Genomic DNA, 15,851 nt, shown 5'->3' on the forward strand with positions numbered 1-15,851 from the left:
TTAGCACCTGTTCAGGCAAAGAGCTATGGCAGGATTACCGCGTGGGTGAGAGAGAATATATGACACTACTGATTGTGAGGTGCATTCTGAATCCATCTCTGTTGAAACATGAAAAGTTGTTCCTCTTAGAATCAGTGAAATAGGGTATTTTGACATGATGAATTTCTAACTGGTTAGATATAAGATGAAGTCAAAGATGGATTCAAAGTTTTTGGTCTAGGCAAGTAGAAGGATGTAGTTCCCCAACTGAGATGGGGAGGGCACCTTGTTTGGCCTGTCCAGTATGTATCCTCCGTTGTGCAATTACAGATAAACTGGGGGCTCCCAGGGGAGGGGGTAATTGAAAGACTCAGATGCTCAGCTTTTTTTCTTTTTTTGGGGATATGTTTTAAGAGTAATAAAATGGGCATGAAGATTTAAAATATATCATTAGGCCAGGGTCAGTGCCTCATGTTTGTAATCCTCATGTTTTGGGAGGCTGAGGTAGGAGCGTTGCTTGTGGCCAGGAATTTGAGACCAGCCTGGGAAACGTAACAAGACCCTGTCTCTACAAACAATTTTAAAAATCAGCCAGTCATGATGGCACATGCCAATAGTCCTAGTTGCTTGAAGGCTGAGGCAGGAAGATTGCTTGAACCTAGGAATTCGAGGTTACAGTGAGCTATGATCATGCCATTGCACTCCAGTCTGGGCAACAGAGCAAGACCCTGTCTCTATAAAATACACACACACACACACACACACACACACGAGGTACTCAAAAAATGTATACACATTTTAAGTATGACATTCGCTGAAAAGATAGCATTAATCAAATGAATGCTAGCAACTCCATGTGACAGTCAGGACAAGGAAAATGGCAGAAATATGGTTGAGTGAACATCATACCACACATTGCTACCATAATTTAATTCAGCTTCAAAAAGTAACACACAGATAACATCTTTTAAAATGTGCATACATTTTTTTGGCACATGTGTGTGTGTATAATTAAAGCATCAAAATTGGTAGACTACTTTTATATTTAACCCATTGCATTAAAAACCACGACTCTTTCATTTAAAAATAAAATAAAATTACATATCAGTCCCATAGGCTTAGCGGGAAGAATCTTTAAAAACCATGAACTTATCAACAGATTTAAAAATAAGATAAACTCAGGTATCAGAATGGGGAATTCTGTCTCCACAAAATATTATCATTATCACTTCTTTCTGATGCAAGAGTGAATCACATAGAACATCCACATGTGACAAGATTCCAAAATGAATCTAAAAAGTGTGGAATATACATACAGACACAAACTTTGAAAGGTGATTTTTTAGGTACAAGCCCGAGGAACAATTTTCTTGAGCAAGGGTATTTGCAACCCACACATGTGAAATGGCAGAATTGATGATTCCCACGGAAAGCTTGGCCACTTGACTGAGAAAGGGGTTATCGGATCTCTGAAGCAGGTCATTTAGAATTGCTGATAAGTAATCTAGAAATATGTCCTGAAAACTGGCATCATGGTTCCAGCAACAAAGCCCAAACAGATCAAGGCCAATGTGCTTGATCACAGGAAAGTCTGCCTTTGTGGGAAAAAGCACCCAGAGGAACATGCAGCACAGTGGGAGAGGACATGGCCACCGTGCCAACCATGCCAACCACATTAATCACAGAGGAGGCGGATGTCACAACCAGATTGCGCTCACATTCTGGGATATCTCAAACACCACTCTGTGCACAACACTGTGGTAAATGCCAAGGAGAAGAATCCCTTGGCTTGCCCCAAATTGTTGAGAATTTATCAGCAGATGACACAATACATGTACAGCTTCTTTTAGTCAAATTAAGTAAAAGTATGTTCTTAAAGTATGTTCTGAGATCTATCCTCTGGTGTTAACAGGTGACACATAAGAAAAAATTTCAGGCAACCTTCTTTCAGATCCTTTCCTGCTATGGAGCTTTTCTGTCTTCTTAATAAATCCTACTTTCTAAAAAGAAAAGAAAAAGTTTCCCTGGCTAAACACATCAGGTATACACTAAATAAATAGAGTGAAATGGATTTCTTTGTATCCTATGAAACCAACGAATGTGCTTTGAAAATTTCCATCAGTGGGGTATAGTATGTGGCATCCCCCCCCCCCCCCCCCCCCCCCCTTATCTTAAGTCCTTTTTTTTTTTTTTTTCAAGCAGAGTCTCACTCTGTTTCAGGCTGGAGTGCAGTGGCACACTCACAGCCGCCACAGTCTCTACCAGCTGGGCTTAGGTGATCCTTCCATCTCAGCCTTCCAAGTAGCTGGAACTACCAACGCACCCCACCATACCCTGTTCACTTAAGTCCCTTTTTAGGGACCATTTTGTGGGGCTAGAGCTTTGTTTGTCACTGAATTCCTAGTACCTAGCATGAAGCCTGACTCCAAGAGAGGCTCCAGAAATAATTGTGGAATAAAGTAATGAATTTGCTGATTGCTTAATGGCCTGCCAGGAGTCCATCAGCCCTTCTCAGAACAATGGAAGAATATGCTGTGACTCTTCTTTCTGCTGTGCTGTATGCTGCCAGCTGCTCGAGTCTGAACCAGCCTTAATGGCTTCATTTCTCTTAGATGAGGCAAGTGCAGAGGGGCCCCGAAGCTAGTCTTTTGCCTGATCTACTTTTTCCACCTACCCTCTTCCCCTCAGCAAGTTTCTCAGTTCTTCCTCTGTCTTTTTGGAGAAGCATAGGAATGTGAGTGCCCCCTCGCTTCTTCGGGGAGCATACAAATGTTACTGCATCAGCTGAAAGTTAGGGTATTAATGCCCCAGCGTGTAGAAGGTGAGTTACTTTTCAGTGGACCAAGAGGGAGGCCGCGTGAGCTGTGTGTGCGTCAGAAGGCTACCGAGGACCGTGGCAGGGCTGAACAGAAAGCTTCCCTTTTACTTGCACTTGATTTGACCTGTGGATAAACAAAGAGTTTCTATTTCTAGAAATCCCATTGTCTTCACGGCTTTGAGTTTCTTTTGCAAACTTAAAAAGTTATGTCTTTATGCAGGGCACTTAAAGCTCTGTGGGCCCAGTCTTTTAACATTTTGTTGTTGTTTTTGCTCCTTTTCTACGGTCTTCTGACCCTTTTTGTGCTTATATGCCACAGGCTCTTAGCTTTCTGAAATTCAGCCTTTTCTTCAATAAGGCATGACATTTAAAACAGCTATAAGGTTGCAGCATGAGCAGAATGTTCACTATCATACAGAACATGATAAATACAACCTTTTCAGGAAAGGAAGGAGGAACAGATGATTATTGTTTCACATCCAACAGGTTATGTGCTGGGGCTTTGGAGAGTTGAAAAATACTATAAAATAAATAGGTTTTCTATCCCTGTCCTTAAAGAGATTTGGAATAGAGGGAGGAAAAATGATATTTACAGAATGCCTACTGTATGCCAGGCTACACATCTGTATGTCTATACCCATATCTATATTGATATCTATTTACAAAAATATTATGAGGTAATTGTTGTTTTCTCTGTTTTTACAAATGAAGAAACCGAGGATCAGAGAAGTTAGGTAACTTCTGAGATTCTCCTACTTAAACTAAGTTCTCCTAAAGATAGAATGATAATGTTACAGTTCAGATAAATTGAGCAAGTCTTGGGATTCTTTTATTTAAATGAAATTCTTCCAATGTCAGGATGATAATGTATAATACTAGAAAGACATGTATAAACAAAGAATCCCACAGGGCTTCTGAATATGCTGGAGAGTTTTGTAAAACCTGCCTTTCTCTTTTCTTCTGGAATGCCTTCCTATCCATTTGAACTTGGACTACGCATTATACTTACCAGGGGCTTCATTTCTTCACCATAAAATCGTCTTTGCCCATGTCACAAGTTTTGGGTAAGGGAGAAAATAGTACAATTTAGATTAAAGTGAAACACTGCAGCGCCGTAGAAGTATAAGATATTCTTGTCACAAATGGAGTACCGAATAAGAATGCCTGTGATGCATTTGGGGTGCATGTAATATACCTCTAATTTTTCAAAATGTCTACTTGTAATAAATTTAAGCAGAATGAAAAGAAATCAATTACAGAATGATCTGTGGTTCAGCCAAATTTTTAAGACAGTATTTCAAAACAGAGGGAATATGTGGGGAGAAATGTTAATACAAATTTATGGGACACTCACTAAATATAGTATTGGGGGTAGATCGTGGGAAGGTTATTCAATAACTAGAAGGCATGATTTCTGCCCTTGAGGGTTCAGAGCATACAAACAAATATATTTTCCCCTCCTGTTATCTGTCCTACACATCCAAGATACTGTACTGGAAAGAGTTCAGGTTTTGATAAAAATAAATTCATCATTTGAACATTAGAATTTATTTTTAATGCAACACAATTGCTTTAATCTAGAGAAATTTGATATATATATATATATATATTTTTTTTTTTTTTTTTTTTTTTTTAAAGACAAATTCTATGAATTAGTGACTGGTATCTTTGGCATATTTTATTTTGAGGAAAGTGGAAATTTGGATTCCCAAATATTGGCTTTCACATTTCAAACACTTTTTTTTAATGGTCTTTTTTTTTTTTTTTTTTTTTGAGGTATGTGGGCCAGTGTCTTTATATGGGAGACACTCAATAATTTTTGTGTCAAGTTGCGTGCTTTTGAGACTTTGCTTTGTTTCTCTCTAGTGGATGATACTGTGGTTGCTATTCCCTATGGAAGTAGACATATTCGCCTTGTCTTAAAAGGACCTGATCACTTGTGTAAGTAAATCCAGTTGTTTTCCTTAGGGGATTGGGATTTTAGTCATTGTTATTTATTCTTGGTTCCCAGAAGAGATTAAAACACAAGAATGCAGATCTTTCTACTCTATCATAATGACATTTTGAGGGCTTCTGTTTATCTTTTAGCTGCCTGGTGATGTATTTGGGGTGACAGAAACCTCTGTGGTAATTATCTCTAACCACAGTCATCCTGAAAAGTACAAAATAGATGCTTCCAACGGGTTGTTCATGGGTTAAACACATGTTTCTGCTTTTGTGAGTATTGTATCTCATCCTCTCTCCTCTTTCTTTCTAGTTTCAATGTTTTGTGTATGTGTGTTGCCTCTCTTTATTTCTTCTTCCTTCCAACCCTCCCTCCCTCTTCTTCATTTTTTCTTTTTTTCTTCCTACTGTTTTGTTTCATCACTTCATCAATCCGGAGGAGCATAGAAACAGCAACCAACCTTAACACTGTAGCATTTAAAGAAAACCGTTGTGGTATGATTAAGCATCCCATGCATTAAAGACAATCAAGACCCTCATATTGTAAAGATGGCTATTGGGAGTCAGGATTGAAGGGTAATCCTAACCCCAAAGATCAAATGGTAGTATGGACCCTCCAGGGTTTGTGCAAGAACTGATCTTCAGTCTTGCCAAAGCAACAAGACACCACCCCATCTTTTGTATTGCTATTTAGATACAAACTAGTAAATTACAAGCGGAAAATTATAGGTCATAAATCAAGAAAAGGGTGGGAAAGGATATGCTAGCATTTTCTGTAAAATTTTATTTCACTGAAAGGCTTCAGTTGATTCCTTGAGCATTTCTGATCTCCTCCACTCTGATTGTTCCTGGGTTCCCACAAAGCCATCTGTCGTCTTCTGTTCTTTCTCCTCTCCCACACACATGCCTGTGAATCCAACTTAGGTAGCAAGCATGATTTTCTGGCAATTGCATTAAGAGTGAAATCACGCTAGAAAGACAAATAAGAGGAAAGTCAAGTTGGAGCCTATAAAAGTCAAAATCGCCCTACTGTAGTCTTTCTAAAAATTAAATACATTTCGTGGAAGAGGTGGGATTTGAAGGGTCATGGGAAGTAAAGGAATAAGTAAGGTTCAGGCAAAACCAAAAAGTGCTGATAAGTTTTTTTCTACTCCTGAACAACCCCATAAAATATAGAGTTCACATGTCAAAAGTAAATAGATGTGTGTATGTGTGAGTGTGTGTGTGTGTGTGTGTGTGTGTGTGTGTGTGTACTATTACTGTTCCAATGATTCATTTTTCCATTTGAAAACTGGAGAGAGCTAACTGCTGGTATACCAATCCCACTCGAAAGCAGTGTTATTGTGAACAGTGACAGAGACTGAAACAGCAGTCAGGCTAAGATCATCACCAATTAGAGGACTGACTCCTCACTGCAAAAGAGAGAACCCGCAGTATAGATTTAAGAGGAAAAATTATTTTTATGAATGTATTAGCCTCCCAGATTTCTTAATTATGTGATCACTAAGAAGCTGGAAAATTGGCCTTCTTTGGTTAATTGTCCCAAAGATTTGGTGAAAGGCAAAGTGGAATCTGCTTTTTATTTTTTCCAACAAACATACTGTCGGTAGCATATATACAGCTGAAGAATTTTTTTAGTTTAGTTTAGTTTTGCTTTGTATTTGGAATATAATTCAGCAAAACAAATGTGGGAGTACATGATACCCTGTGTCTCCTACAACTCTTTTGCTCTTCACTCCCGGAAGTTGGTCCAGTATGAAACCAGCCTTCAATATTCAGAGCTAAATCAGAACAAGATTAGGAGATCTGGTCTGCCCCTGGCTCCCCTTTAATCAGAAATTCCTTGAAAAAAACAGCTGTCGATTGGCAGTAGTGGGAAACTGTCAGGGGAGGGGTGGGTGGGATTGGCAGTTGAGGGAAACTGCTAGGGGAGGGAGGGACATACCTCATCAACAAGGGTACCTGCATGATCAATGTTTATATACCTAACCCCGAATTGTACCCCACATCTTTATAATTAAAAAAAAATTTTTTTTAAGAAAAAAACAGCTGTGAGCATCTCAATACATTTGAATCAGATGGTCAGATCAGACCCAGAACTCCAAGATTATTCCAAAACTAAGTTATGTCCTGGAGCTATCTCTATGATTACACATAGGGTGGCCTGAGGAACAAAGGCTGGAGGAAGGAGACACAGTGCTGTTACTTTGCCTCGATGACAGCAACTGTGATTTCCCCACTACAGGATTCCCTTAATGTGCCCTGTATTCTTCTGCGGGGTCCTCTCTGCACTGAGGCAAGGGAGTGAAGCCTGGCCTACTCTAGAAGAAGAGCTCACAGACCATCTGAGAGTCAGTGGGCATTTCCTCAAACACCAACATTTCCCACCTGTTGGTATTCCTAGCCGTAGAGAACTAGAAGCAGACTACATTTAGAATAATATCATACAAATGCTTTAGGTACTTGATTACCTCCAGATACCTTAAATTTTTTTTAACCCAGAGTCCTACCCAGGGATTCCATCTTTCTGCTGAAGAATCGCTGCCAAAACCAAAAATTCTTTGCAAGTTTTGGAACCCATTCGCCTTAGTCTATCTACCTTTCTTCATGCAGCATACAGTTATTCTAAATCACCTCTCAATCCATGAGAACTTAGTATTCTCTGAAACTCACACCGTAATTATCATCATCCCGGCATGCTCTGATTTACTCTAACAGATGATGATTCATAGGCTTTGTCACTGACCACATTTGGATTTGAATGCTCCAGGAAATCAAGTTCTTTCTATCTTAAGCACTTATGAAATACTTTATACATGCATACACACACACACACACACACAAACTGGAATTAAGTATCAAAAAGCATTTTTAAAAATTTTTTTATTTTATAGATGTAGGGTACAATTCAAGGTTAGGTATACAAATGTTCATTACGCAGGCACCCTTATTGATGAGACGTGCCTCCCCTTCCACAGGCAGATTCCCACTACTGCTAATCCCACTTCCTCAAAAAGCATTTTAAAAAGATAGTATTAAAAAGGATAGCCCCTGTTCTTAATTCACTGTGGTTTCTTCCTTTTGAGCAATAGCACATAAGCAACATGCAACCAGAAAGCATAAACAAACACAAGTATATGCATAAATATAAAGTTACACAGGCAACTCAGAGACATACCCTGGATCTCACAGAGCAAAAAGAAAACTGAAGGGTATCACCTAGGCTGATGGTCATTAAAACTGAAATCAGTAAGATATGCATGTAAGGTTGTTCAGACAAAGGAATAAGACTGAGGTCAAATGGGATGTCCAAATGAAAACATCCAGAGAGTCAAAGACTTTTTGACAGGGAGCCTTAAATGCTTGACTAATACATTTTAAAATAATTTCATTTTCAGCGTAAACTCCGATGTGATGCAGTAGTGCTTATATGCTTTGTTTATATCATAATTTCAATTTTGTCAGCCACATAAACCATGATGTGTCTCCTTTACATGGCTCTAAACTTTGTTGCATGAAATGTGCTTGCATGCGGTCTGTGGTAGCTCTAGAACCATCTTTCTCTCCTCTTCATGTGTTTGATCATGTAGATCTGGAAACCAAAACCCTCCAGGGAGCTAAAGGTGAAAACAGTCTCAGCTCTGCAGGCACATTTCTTGTGGACAATTCTAGTGTGGACTTCCAGAAATTACCAGACAAGGAGATACTGAGAATGGCTGGACCACTCACAGCAGATTTCATTGTCAAGGTGAGCCCGTTTAGGTACCTTATTTTCAAGGCATATCCAAGCTGATGTTACTTATAATCTCCTGAGGAAAGAGAGGCTTTAGATTTTGACATATATTTGGAAAGTCTGTTTGTTATCCAGGAAATGTTTAATTCAAGGGTATTGAGCTAGCTACATCCTGAACTTGACAAGAACATATGATATTCCTAAGATCATAGGAAAATCTTTGTATATATTATTAACAAAATGACCCTATATAAGAAGTCAATATATCATAAGTTGGGGGATATAAACTGTTTTTAAAACAATTAGGATACGGTCGTTGACTCCTAGGGTATCCTCAGTAAAAGAGAAATATAAACTGCTGATCTGTAGACTTGGTCAACTAATCATACTTCCAATGGCAAGCTCTGTTTTCTCTTGTACTGGCAAGAAGACCAAGTTGTTTCCTTCTATCAGAACTTCCCTACTCTTCAAGGTAATATGAAACACATTGCTGGAAGCAACATGAACGTTCTGCTGGAGAAATGCACATGCTAGAAGAACATTTGGGAATCACAATAAAATGAAACATATTTTTTCCTTCAGTAGGTCAGGAGGACCTGAAGGATTTCAGCTGTAAAGCTGTAAAACTTGTCATGTGTCCAGGACTCCATAAATTTTTCATCATGGGACCTGGAGCCAGAGGACATTTGATTTAAGCTAAGGCTTGATGACCCCATGGCAGCTGAAAGTAAGAATGCATATAGGAAAATGTGATAGGTGGTGAGGTTGGAGGGAAGAAGGGTTCCAGAATACTGTCCTCTGTCTTCGTCTGCATGGTAGTTCTTTTTAATCCAGTCCAGATGCCAACCGCATAAATGTGCGCAAGAAGCTATACGCCATCAGAGGTAACTCACGAAGAAATGATGCTGTAGGTAGTTACATAATTTCCGCGAAGCAAGAAAACCCAGTAAAGAAGTGAAAGATGTCTTTATTCTTTGGAATCCTTAGAGTACTGTTAAATAGACCATATATACCACAGTAATTTCCCTAGTGGCCTTGCAGGAGTTAATACTCATGCTGAAAATACAGAATTGGATTCGAGTAATACTATTCACATCTGAATAGCTCACAGCATTGTCAAATGCATTTCATCTATCCTGTCTTCTGCCCATCACTGCCTGGACATCCCATAGACACAACATGTTCAGCATGCCAAAACTGAACTTGCCTTGTCCCAGAACCCTCCTTTCTTTGCTTGACTGTTTATCTGAGAAGCAAATACACTATCTACCCAGGCAAGTCAAAGACCTTGATTCACTCCAATTTTCCCTTTTCTATCTGCCCCCAGTCAGTTTGCCTCTTGGCCATCTGTCAGGATTGTTCTTCCTTCTCCATCCTTGCTGCCACTGTCTTCCTTTAGGCCTTTGTATTTTCCCACCTGAACAAATATCATGGACTCTGAATCCATTTTCCAGCCTCTGCTTCATTGTTGCTTTCAGAGTGAGTTTTCTGAAACCATAACTCTCCTTGTAATCCTGCCTAGCCCCTTTCCTCCACTCATTGCTTTGAGGTTAAAATGTAAATCCAAATCATCGCGTTCATTACTCTCGGTAAGTCGTCTTATGTCTACCTTTCCAACCTCACCCTTCCGTTTCAGCCAACTGAATGACTGGAAGGTTCCCCAACACCTTATACTCTCATAACTTGTTACCTTTGCAAAATGCTGTGCCTAGAAAGCGCTTGTCTTTTCCTTTTCCATCCATTTCACGGACTTTCACTTCTTCCTCAGGATTTTCTCCCTGAGTGTGAGACTCCACTCCCAAATTCCTGTTGACGTTACATTTCCCCCTGTGTGTTCCTCCAGGGAAGAGACTGAATTGTATATGTCTTCATATCGCCATAAGAAGAGACCAGAAAGCATAGCAAGTGCTAGATAAATAAAGAACTTTTATTGCACAACAATTGTTTAAGTAGAGCAGACACTGACATCTCTTTTATACACACAAGGAAACTTGCTTCAGGAAAGCGGAGTGACTTGCCTAAGTTCACACTGATGGTAAACCAGATATTAAAGTCACATGTCTTTATTTCTGGCCCAGAAATAGATTTCAGTATTTTGTGTTGCTTCTAGGGAAATATAGTAATATTGTTCTTCTAAGGTTTCATCAGAAAATATTGGGAATAAAATAAATGTAAAATGATTCTAGGATAGATTATGTAATTTTTTAAGTGAATTTACTCAAACTGGAAAATGAGTTGGTTAATTTAAGCAGATATAGAAAAAAAGAAGAAAATTATCTTTTTTCCCCTCAGTAATTCATAATTTTCTCCCCCAGTTTTCCCCAAGAAATAAAAGATTACCATTTGATTATTCATCACTTTCCGTGATTTAGGTGTTCAAAATTATGCATAGTATTAATTCAGATTTTAGAAGTGTTCAGAGTGTAGTCTTTTTTGCATTACATATATCTTTTGGGTTAATCAAATCCCCTTTATAGATTTAAAATGCAGTATATCCAAGTCTCAAAAGAATCTCACATTGATAAACTTCATTAGAAACACTGAAACCCTTCTTCACACTCAGCAAATAGTATCATCCTTGAAATGGTGGAACTACCCTGGGTGATCTGATGATACAAAACCTGGTGATTCAGAAAGAGGAGTAAACCAAACATATAGCAGGGAGCTGTCAGTGTAGAGCTTTGAGAGAGGCCATGAGTGTCTGAGCCTTTGCAGAGAGCTCGGCAACAGCTATTTGAAGGTTATAAAAAAAAAAAAAAAAAGGAATGACAGGATTGATTTTTGAGATGTGGCCATCTCCCTTTAAACTGTCTGATAGGAGGAATCGGTTATCTACTTTTATTTTTCAATTCATTAATTAATTTTTTAAGTTGACAAATAAAATATTTGTCATATACGACATGTTTATAAATATGTATACTTTGTACAAGAGCTAAATTGAGCTAATTAACTTTTGCATTACCTTACATATCTTTTTTGTGGTGAGAACACTTAAAATCTTTCTCTTAGCAATTTTCAAGAGTGCAATATATTATCAACTATAGTCATCATATTGTACAATAGATCTCTTGAACTTATTCCTCCGATCTAACTGAAATTTGCAATTTTCCACCACCATCTCCCTCCCCACCTGCCAAGCCCCTGGGAACCACCATTCTACTCTCTGGTTCTAAATTTTACCTGTAAGTGAGACCATGTAGTATTTATCTTTCTGTACCTGGCTTATTTTTTTTCTTTCTTTTTTTTTTTTTTTTTGAGTTGGAGTATCACTCTGTCGCCCAGACTGGAGTGCAGTGGCCGCTCCCGGCCACCGCAGCCTCGACCTGCTGGGCTCAGGCGATCCTTCGCCTCAGCCTTCCGAGTATCTGGAACTACAGGCGCGTGCTACCACACCTGGCTAATTTTTTTGATTTATTGTAGAGATGAGGTCTCGCCAAGTTGCCTGGGCAGGTCTCGAACCCACGGGTTCAGGCAATTCACTCACCTCGGCCTCCCAAGGCACAGGATTACAGGCTGAGCCACCAAGCCCGGTTCTGGCTTATTTCACTTGACATAATAATCTCCAGGTTCATCCATATTGTCGAAATTGATGGGATTTTCTTCTTTTTTTAAGGCTGACTAGCATCCTGTTGTGTGTGTTTGTTATATACGTGTGTATTTATATGTATATAAAATGTATGTGTATGTGTATAATATTTTCTTTATCCAGTCATCCACTGAAGAACATTTAGGTTGATTTCATATCTTGGCTATTTTGAATGATACTGCAGTGAGCCTGAGTGTGCAGATGTCTCTTTGACATGCTGATCTTGTTTCCTTTGGCTATATACCCAGGAGTAAGATTGCTGGATCATATGTGAGTTCTATTTTTAATTTTTTGAGAAATCTTCCTACTGTTTCCCATAATGGTTACACCAATTTAGATTCCCAACAACAGCATACAACGGTTCCCTTTTCTCTACATCCTTGTCAACACTTACCTTTTATCCTTTTGAGAAGAGCAATTCTAACAGATGTGAGGTAATATATCATTGTGGTTTTGATTGCATTTCCCTGATGATCAGTGACATTGAACATTTTTTCATGTACCCATTGGCCATTTGTATGTCTTCTGTTAAAGATGTAGGGTACAAGTCAGGATTAGGTATACAAGTGGACATCATACAGGCAAAGTTTGGGCTTCCCTTTGGTCCCCACTTTGCCTGGTTTGAGACCAGGTGCCCTTGGATATTGTGTCCCCACTTCCACCCCAGCAGTATCCTGCGACTGCCAATCCCTTTCTTATAGTATTATGGTAAATATTCAGGGTCCGTTTATGAGTGAGAATATATGGCACTCTTTTCTTTGTCTCTGTGATAGATTACTGAGTATGATAGACTCTAAATTCATCCAAGTTGCTGCAAAGTCCATATGTTTGTCCTTCTTTATGGCTGCATAATATTCTATCATGTGTATGTACCACATTTTATCCAGTCCAGTTGCAATAGTCAGCATGATTGGTTCCATGTTTTTGCTATTGTGAATACTGTTGCAATAAACATGCGTGTGCAGGTATCTTTTTTGTAGAATGATTTGAGTTCCTCTGGGTATATTCCCAATAGGGGGATTGCTGGGTCATATGGAAGATCAATTTCTAGTTTTTTAGAAATCGCCACACTGTTTTCCATAGAGGTTGAACTAGTTTGCATTGCCACCAGCAGTATAGAAGCATTCCCTTTTCTCTGCATCTTCACCAGCATCTGTTGTTTTTTGTATTATTACTGATGGCCATTCTTCTTGGAGTTAGGTCATATCTCAGTGTGGTTTTGATTTGCATTTCTCTGATGATTAGTGAGGCTGAGTACTTTTTCATGTGTCTGTTGGCTGTCTGTATATCTTCTCTTGAGAAGTATCTATTCATGTCTTTTGCCCACTTTTTAATGGGACTGTTTGTTTTTTTTCTTTTTGGCACATTTGAGTTCCTTGTAGATCCTAGATGTTAGGCCTTTGTCAGATATACTGTTGGCAATATTTTTTTCCCATTCTGTAGGCAGTCTCCCTGCTCTCTTGAGAGTTCCCTTTGCTTTGCAGAAGCTTGTCAATTTGATGAGGTCCCACTTGTCTATCCTATCTCTTATGGAATGGACGTCTGGTATTTTGATCAGGAATTGGTTGCCTACTCTGATTTCTGTAAGGGTGTCTTCTTCTGCATTATCGAAGATTCTTAAAGATTGAGGTTTAATGTTTAGGTCTTTGATCCATTTAGAGCTGATTTTTGTGTATGGTGATAGGTAGGGGTCTTGCTCTAATCTTCTGTATGTGGTGAGCCAGTTTTCCCAGCACCATTTACTGAATAGGTTCTCCTCTCCCTAGTGGTTGTTAGTGGAGGCTTTTTTGAAGATGAGTTGGTTTAGAGATTGAGGTTTTGCTTCCAGAGTCTCCATCCTGTTCCATTGGTCTATATGCCTCTTCTTGTACCAATACCAAACTGTTTTGATTATTGTAGCCTTATGGTAAAGTTTGAAGTCTGGAAGTATAATACCTCCTGCTTTGTTTCTTTTGCTAGGGATTGTTGTGGCTATTCATGGTAGTTTGTGTTTCCATATGAATTTCTGTATTGTCATTTCCAAGTCTGAGAAAAATGATGTTGGTAATTTAATGGGTATTGCATTGAATCTCTAAATTGCCTTTGGTAGGATGGACATCTTAACAATGTTGATTCTTCCAATCCATGAGCATGGAATATTTTTCCACTTGTTTGTGTCATCTCGGATTTCTTTGAACAGTGTTTTGTAGTTTTCACTGTAAAGTTCTTTGATTTCTCTGGTTAGGAAGATGCCGAGGTATTTCATTTTTTTGTTGTTATTGCTGTTGTGAATGGGAGTGTGCTTTTTATTTAGTTCTCTTCCTGTTTGTTGTTGGTGTATAAGAATGCAACTGTCTTTTACACATTTATTTTGTACCCCAAGACTTTGTCAAAGTCCTTTATCAGTGCAAGGAGGTTTTTGACAGATTCTCTTGGATTTTTGAGGTATAAGATCATATCATCAGCAAAGAGGGATAACTTGATTTCCTCTTAGCCTATTTGGATATACCTGATCTCCTTCTCTTGTCTGATTGCTCTAGCTAGGACTTCTAACACAATGTTGAAAAGGAGGGGTGAGAGTGGGCAGCCTTGTCTTGTTCTAGTTTTCAGAGGACATGCTTCCAGTTTCTGTCCATTTAGCAATATGCTGGCTGTGGGTTTATCATAGATGGCATTTACTGTTTTGAGGTGTGTTCCTTCTATGGCTAGGTGTTTGAGGGTTTTTATAAGATGGGATGCTGGATTTTATCAAAAAATTTTTTTGAGCCGGGCTCGGTGGCTCAGCCTGTAATCCCACACTTTGGGAAGCTGAGGTGAGTGGATTGCCTGCGTCCATGGGTTCGAGACCCACCCGGGCAACTTGGTGAGACCTTATCTCTACAATAAATCAAAAAATTAGCTGGGTGTGGTAGCACGTACCTGTAGTTCCAGCTACTTAGAAGGCTGAAGCAGAAGGATTGCCGGAGCCCAGCAGGTCAAGGCTGCGGTGGCCGGGAGCATGCCACTGCACTCCAGTCTGGGAAACAGAGTGAGACTCCAACTCAAAACAAAACAAAACAAAAAAACTTTTTTTGCATCTAATGATATAATCATATGGTTCTTGTTTTTACATCCATTGATGTAGTTAATTACATTTATGGTCTGGTAGATGTTGAACTGAACTAGCCTTGCATCCCAGGGATGAAGCCTACTTGGTCATGGTGGATGATTTTTGAGATGTGTTTTTCAATCTGGTTTGCTAGAACCTTGTTGAGAATTTTTGCGTCAATGTTCATTAGGGATATTGACCTGTAGTTCTCTTTTTTTGTTGAATCTTTACCCTGTTTGGTTATCAGTGTGATGTTTGTTTTGTAAAATGATTTGGGGGTAATTCTGCCATTCTCAATTGCCTGAAATATTTTCAATAGGATTGGTATCACCTCTTCCTTGTATGTTTTCTAGAATTCCACTGGAAAGTCATCTGGTTCAGGGCTTTCTCTTTTTTTTGTAGTTTTCTTATGAAGGCATCAATTTCCTGGGTTGTTATTGGGTCTATTTAGTGTCTCAATGTCTTCTTGTTTCAACTTTGTAAGATTTTGTGATGTCAGAAAGTACTCCCTTTCATTTAGGTTATCAAGTTTGTTTCCATACAAGTGTGCATAGTAATCTCTGATAATCTTTTGTATTTCTTCGGGGTCAGTTGTGATTTGACCTTTTGTCTTTCTGATTATGTCTATTTGGGCTTTTTCTCTCTTTTTCTTGGTCATTCTGGCTAGGGGTTCATCAATCTCATTTATTCTTTCAAAGAACCAGCTTTTTGTTTTGTTGATTTT

The 15,851-nt window shown here is 38.9% G+C and overlaps 1 protein-coding gene across 1 annotated transcript in view; it reads left to right on the forward strand.

Moving 5' to 3' along the window:
* The window catches only part of ADAMTSL1 (ADAMTS like 1), a 431,341-nt gene that overhangs the window by 157,812 nt on the left and 257,678 nt on the right, over window positions 1-15,851 (forward strand). The window contains exons 6-7 of the mRNA XM_021715583.1: window positions 4,664-4,738; window positions 8,332-8,489. Coding sequence (XP_021571258.1) covers window positions 4,664-4,738; window positions 8,332-8,489 — 233 coding nt within the window. The remainder of the gene's footprint in view (window positions 1-4,663; window positions 4,739-8,331; window positions 8,490-15,851) is intronic.

Source organism: Carlito syrichta, unplaced genomic scaffold (assembly GCF_000164805.1).
Source record: "Carlito syrichta isolate Samal-C Ts95f unplaced genomic scaffold, Tarsius_syrichta-2.0.1 Scaffold307203, whole genome shotgun sequence".
NCBI classification, from domain to species: domain Eukaryota; kingdom Metazoa; phylum Chordata; class Mammalia; order Primates; family Tarsiidae; genus Carlito; species Carlito syrichta.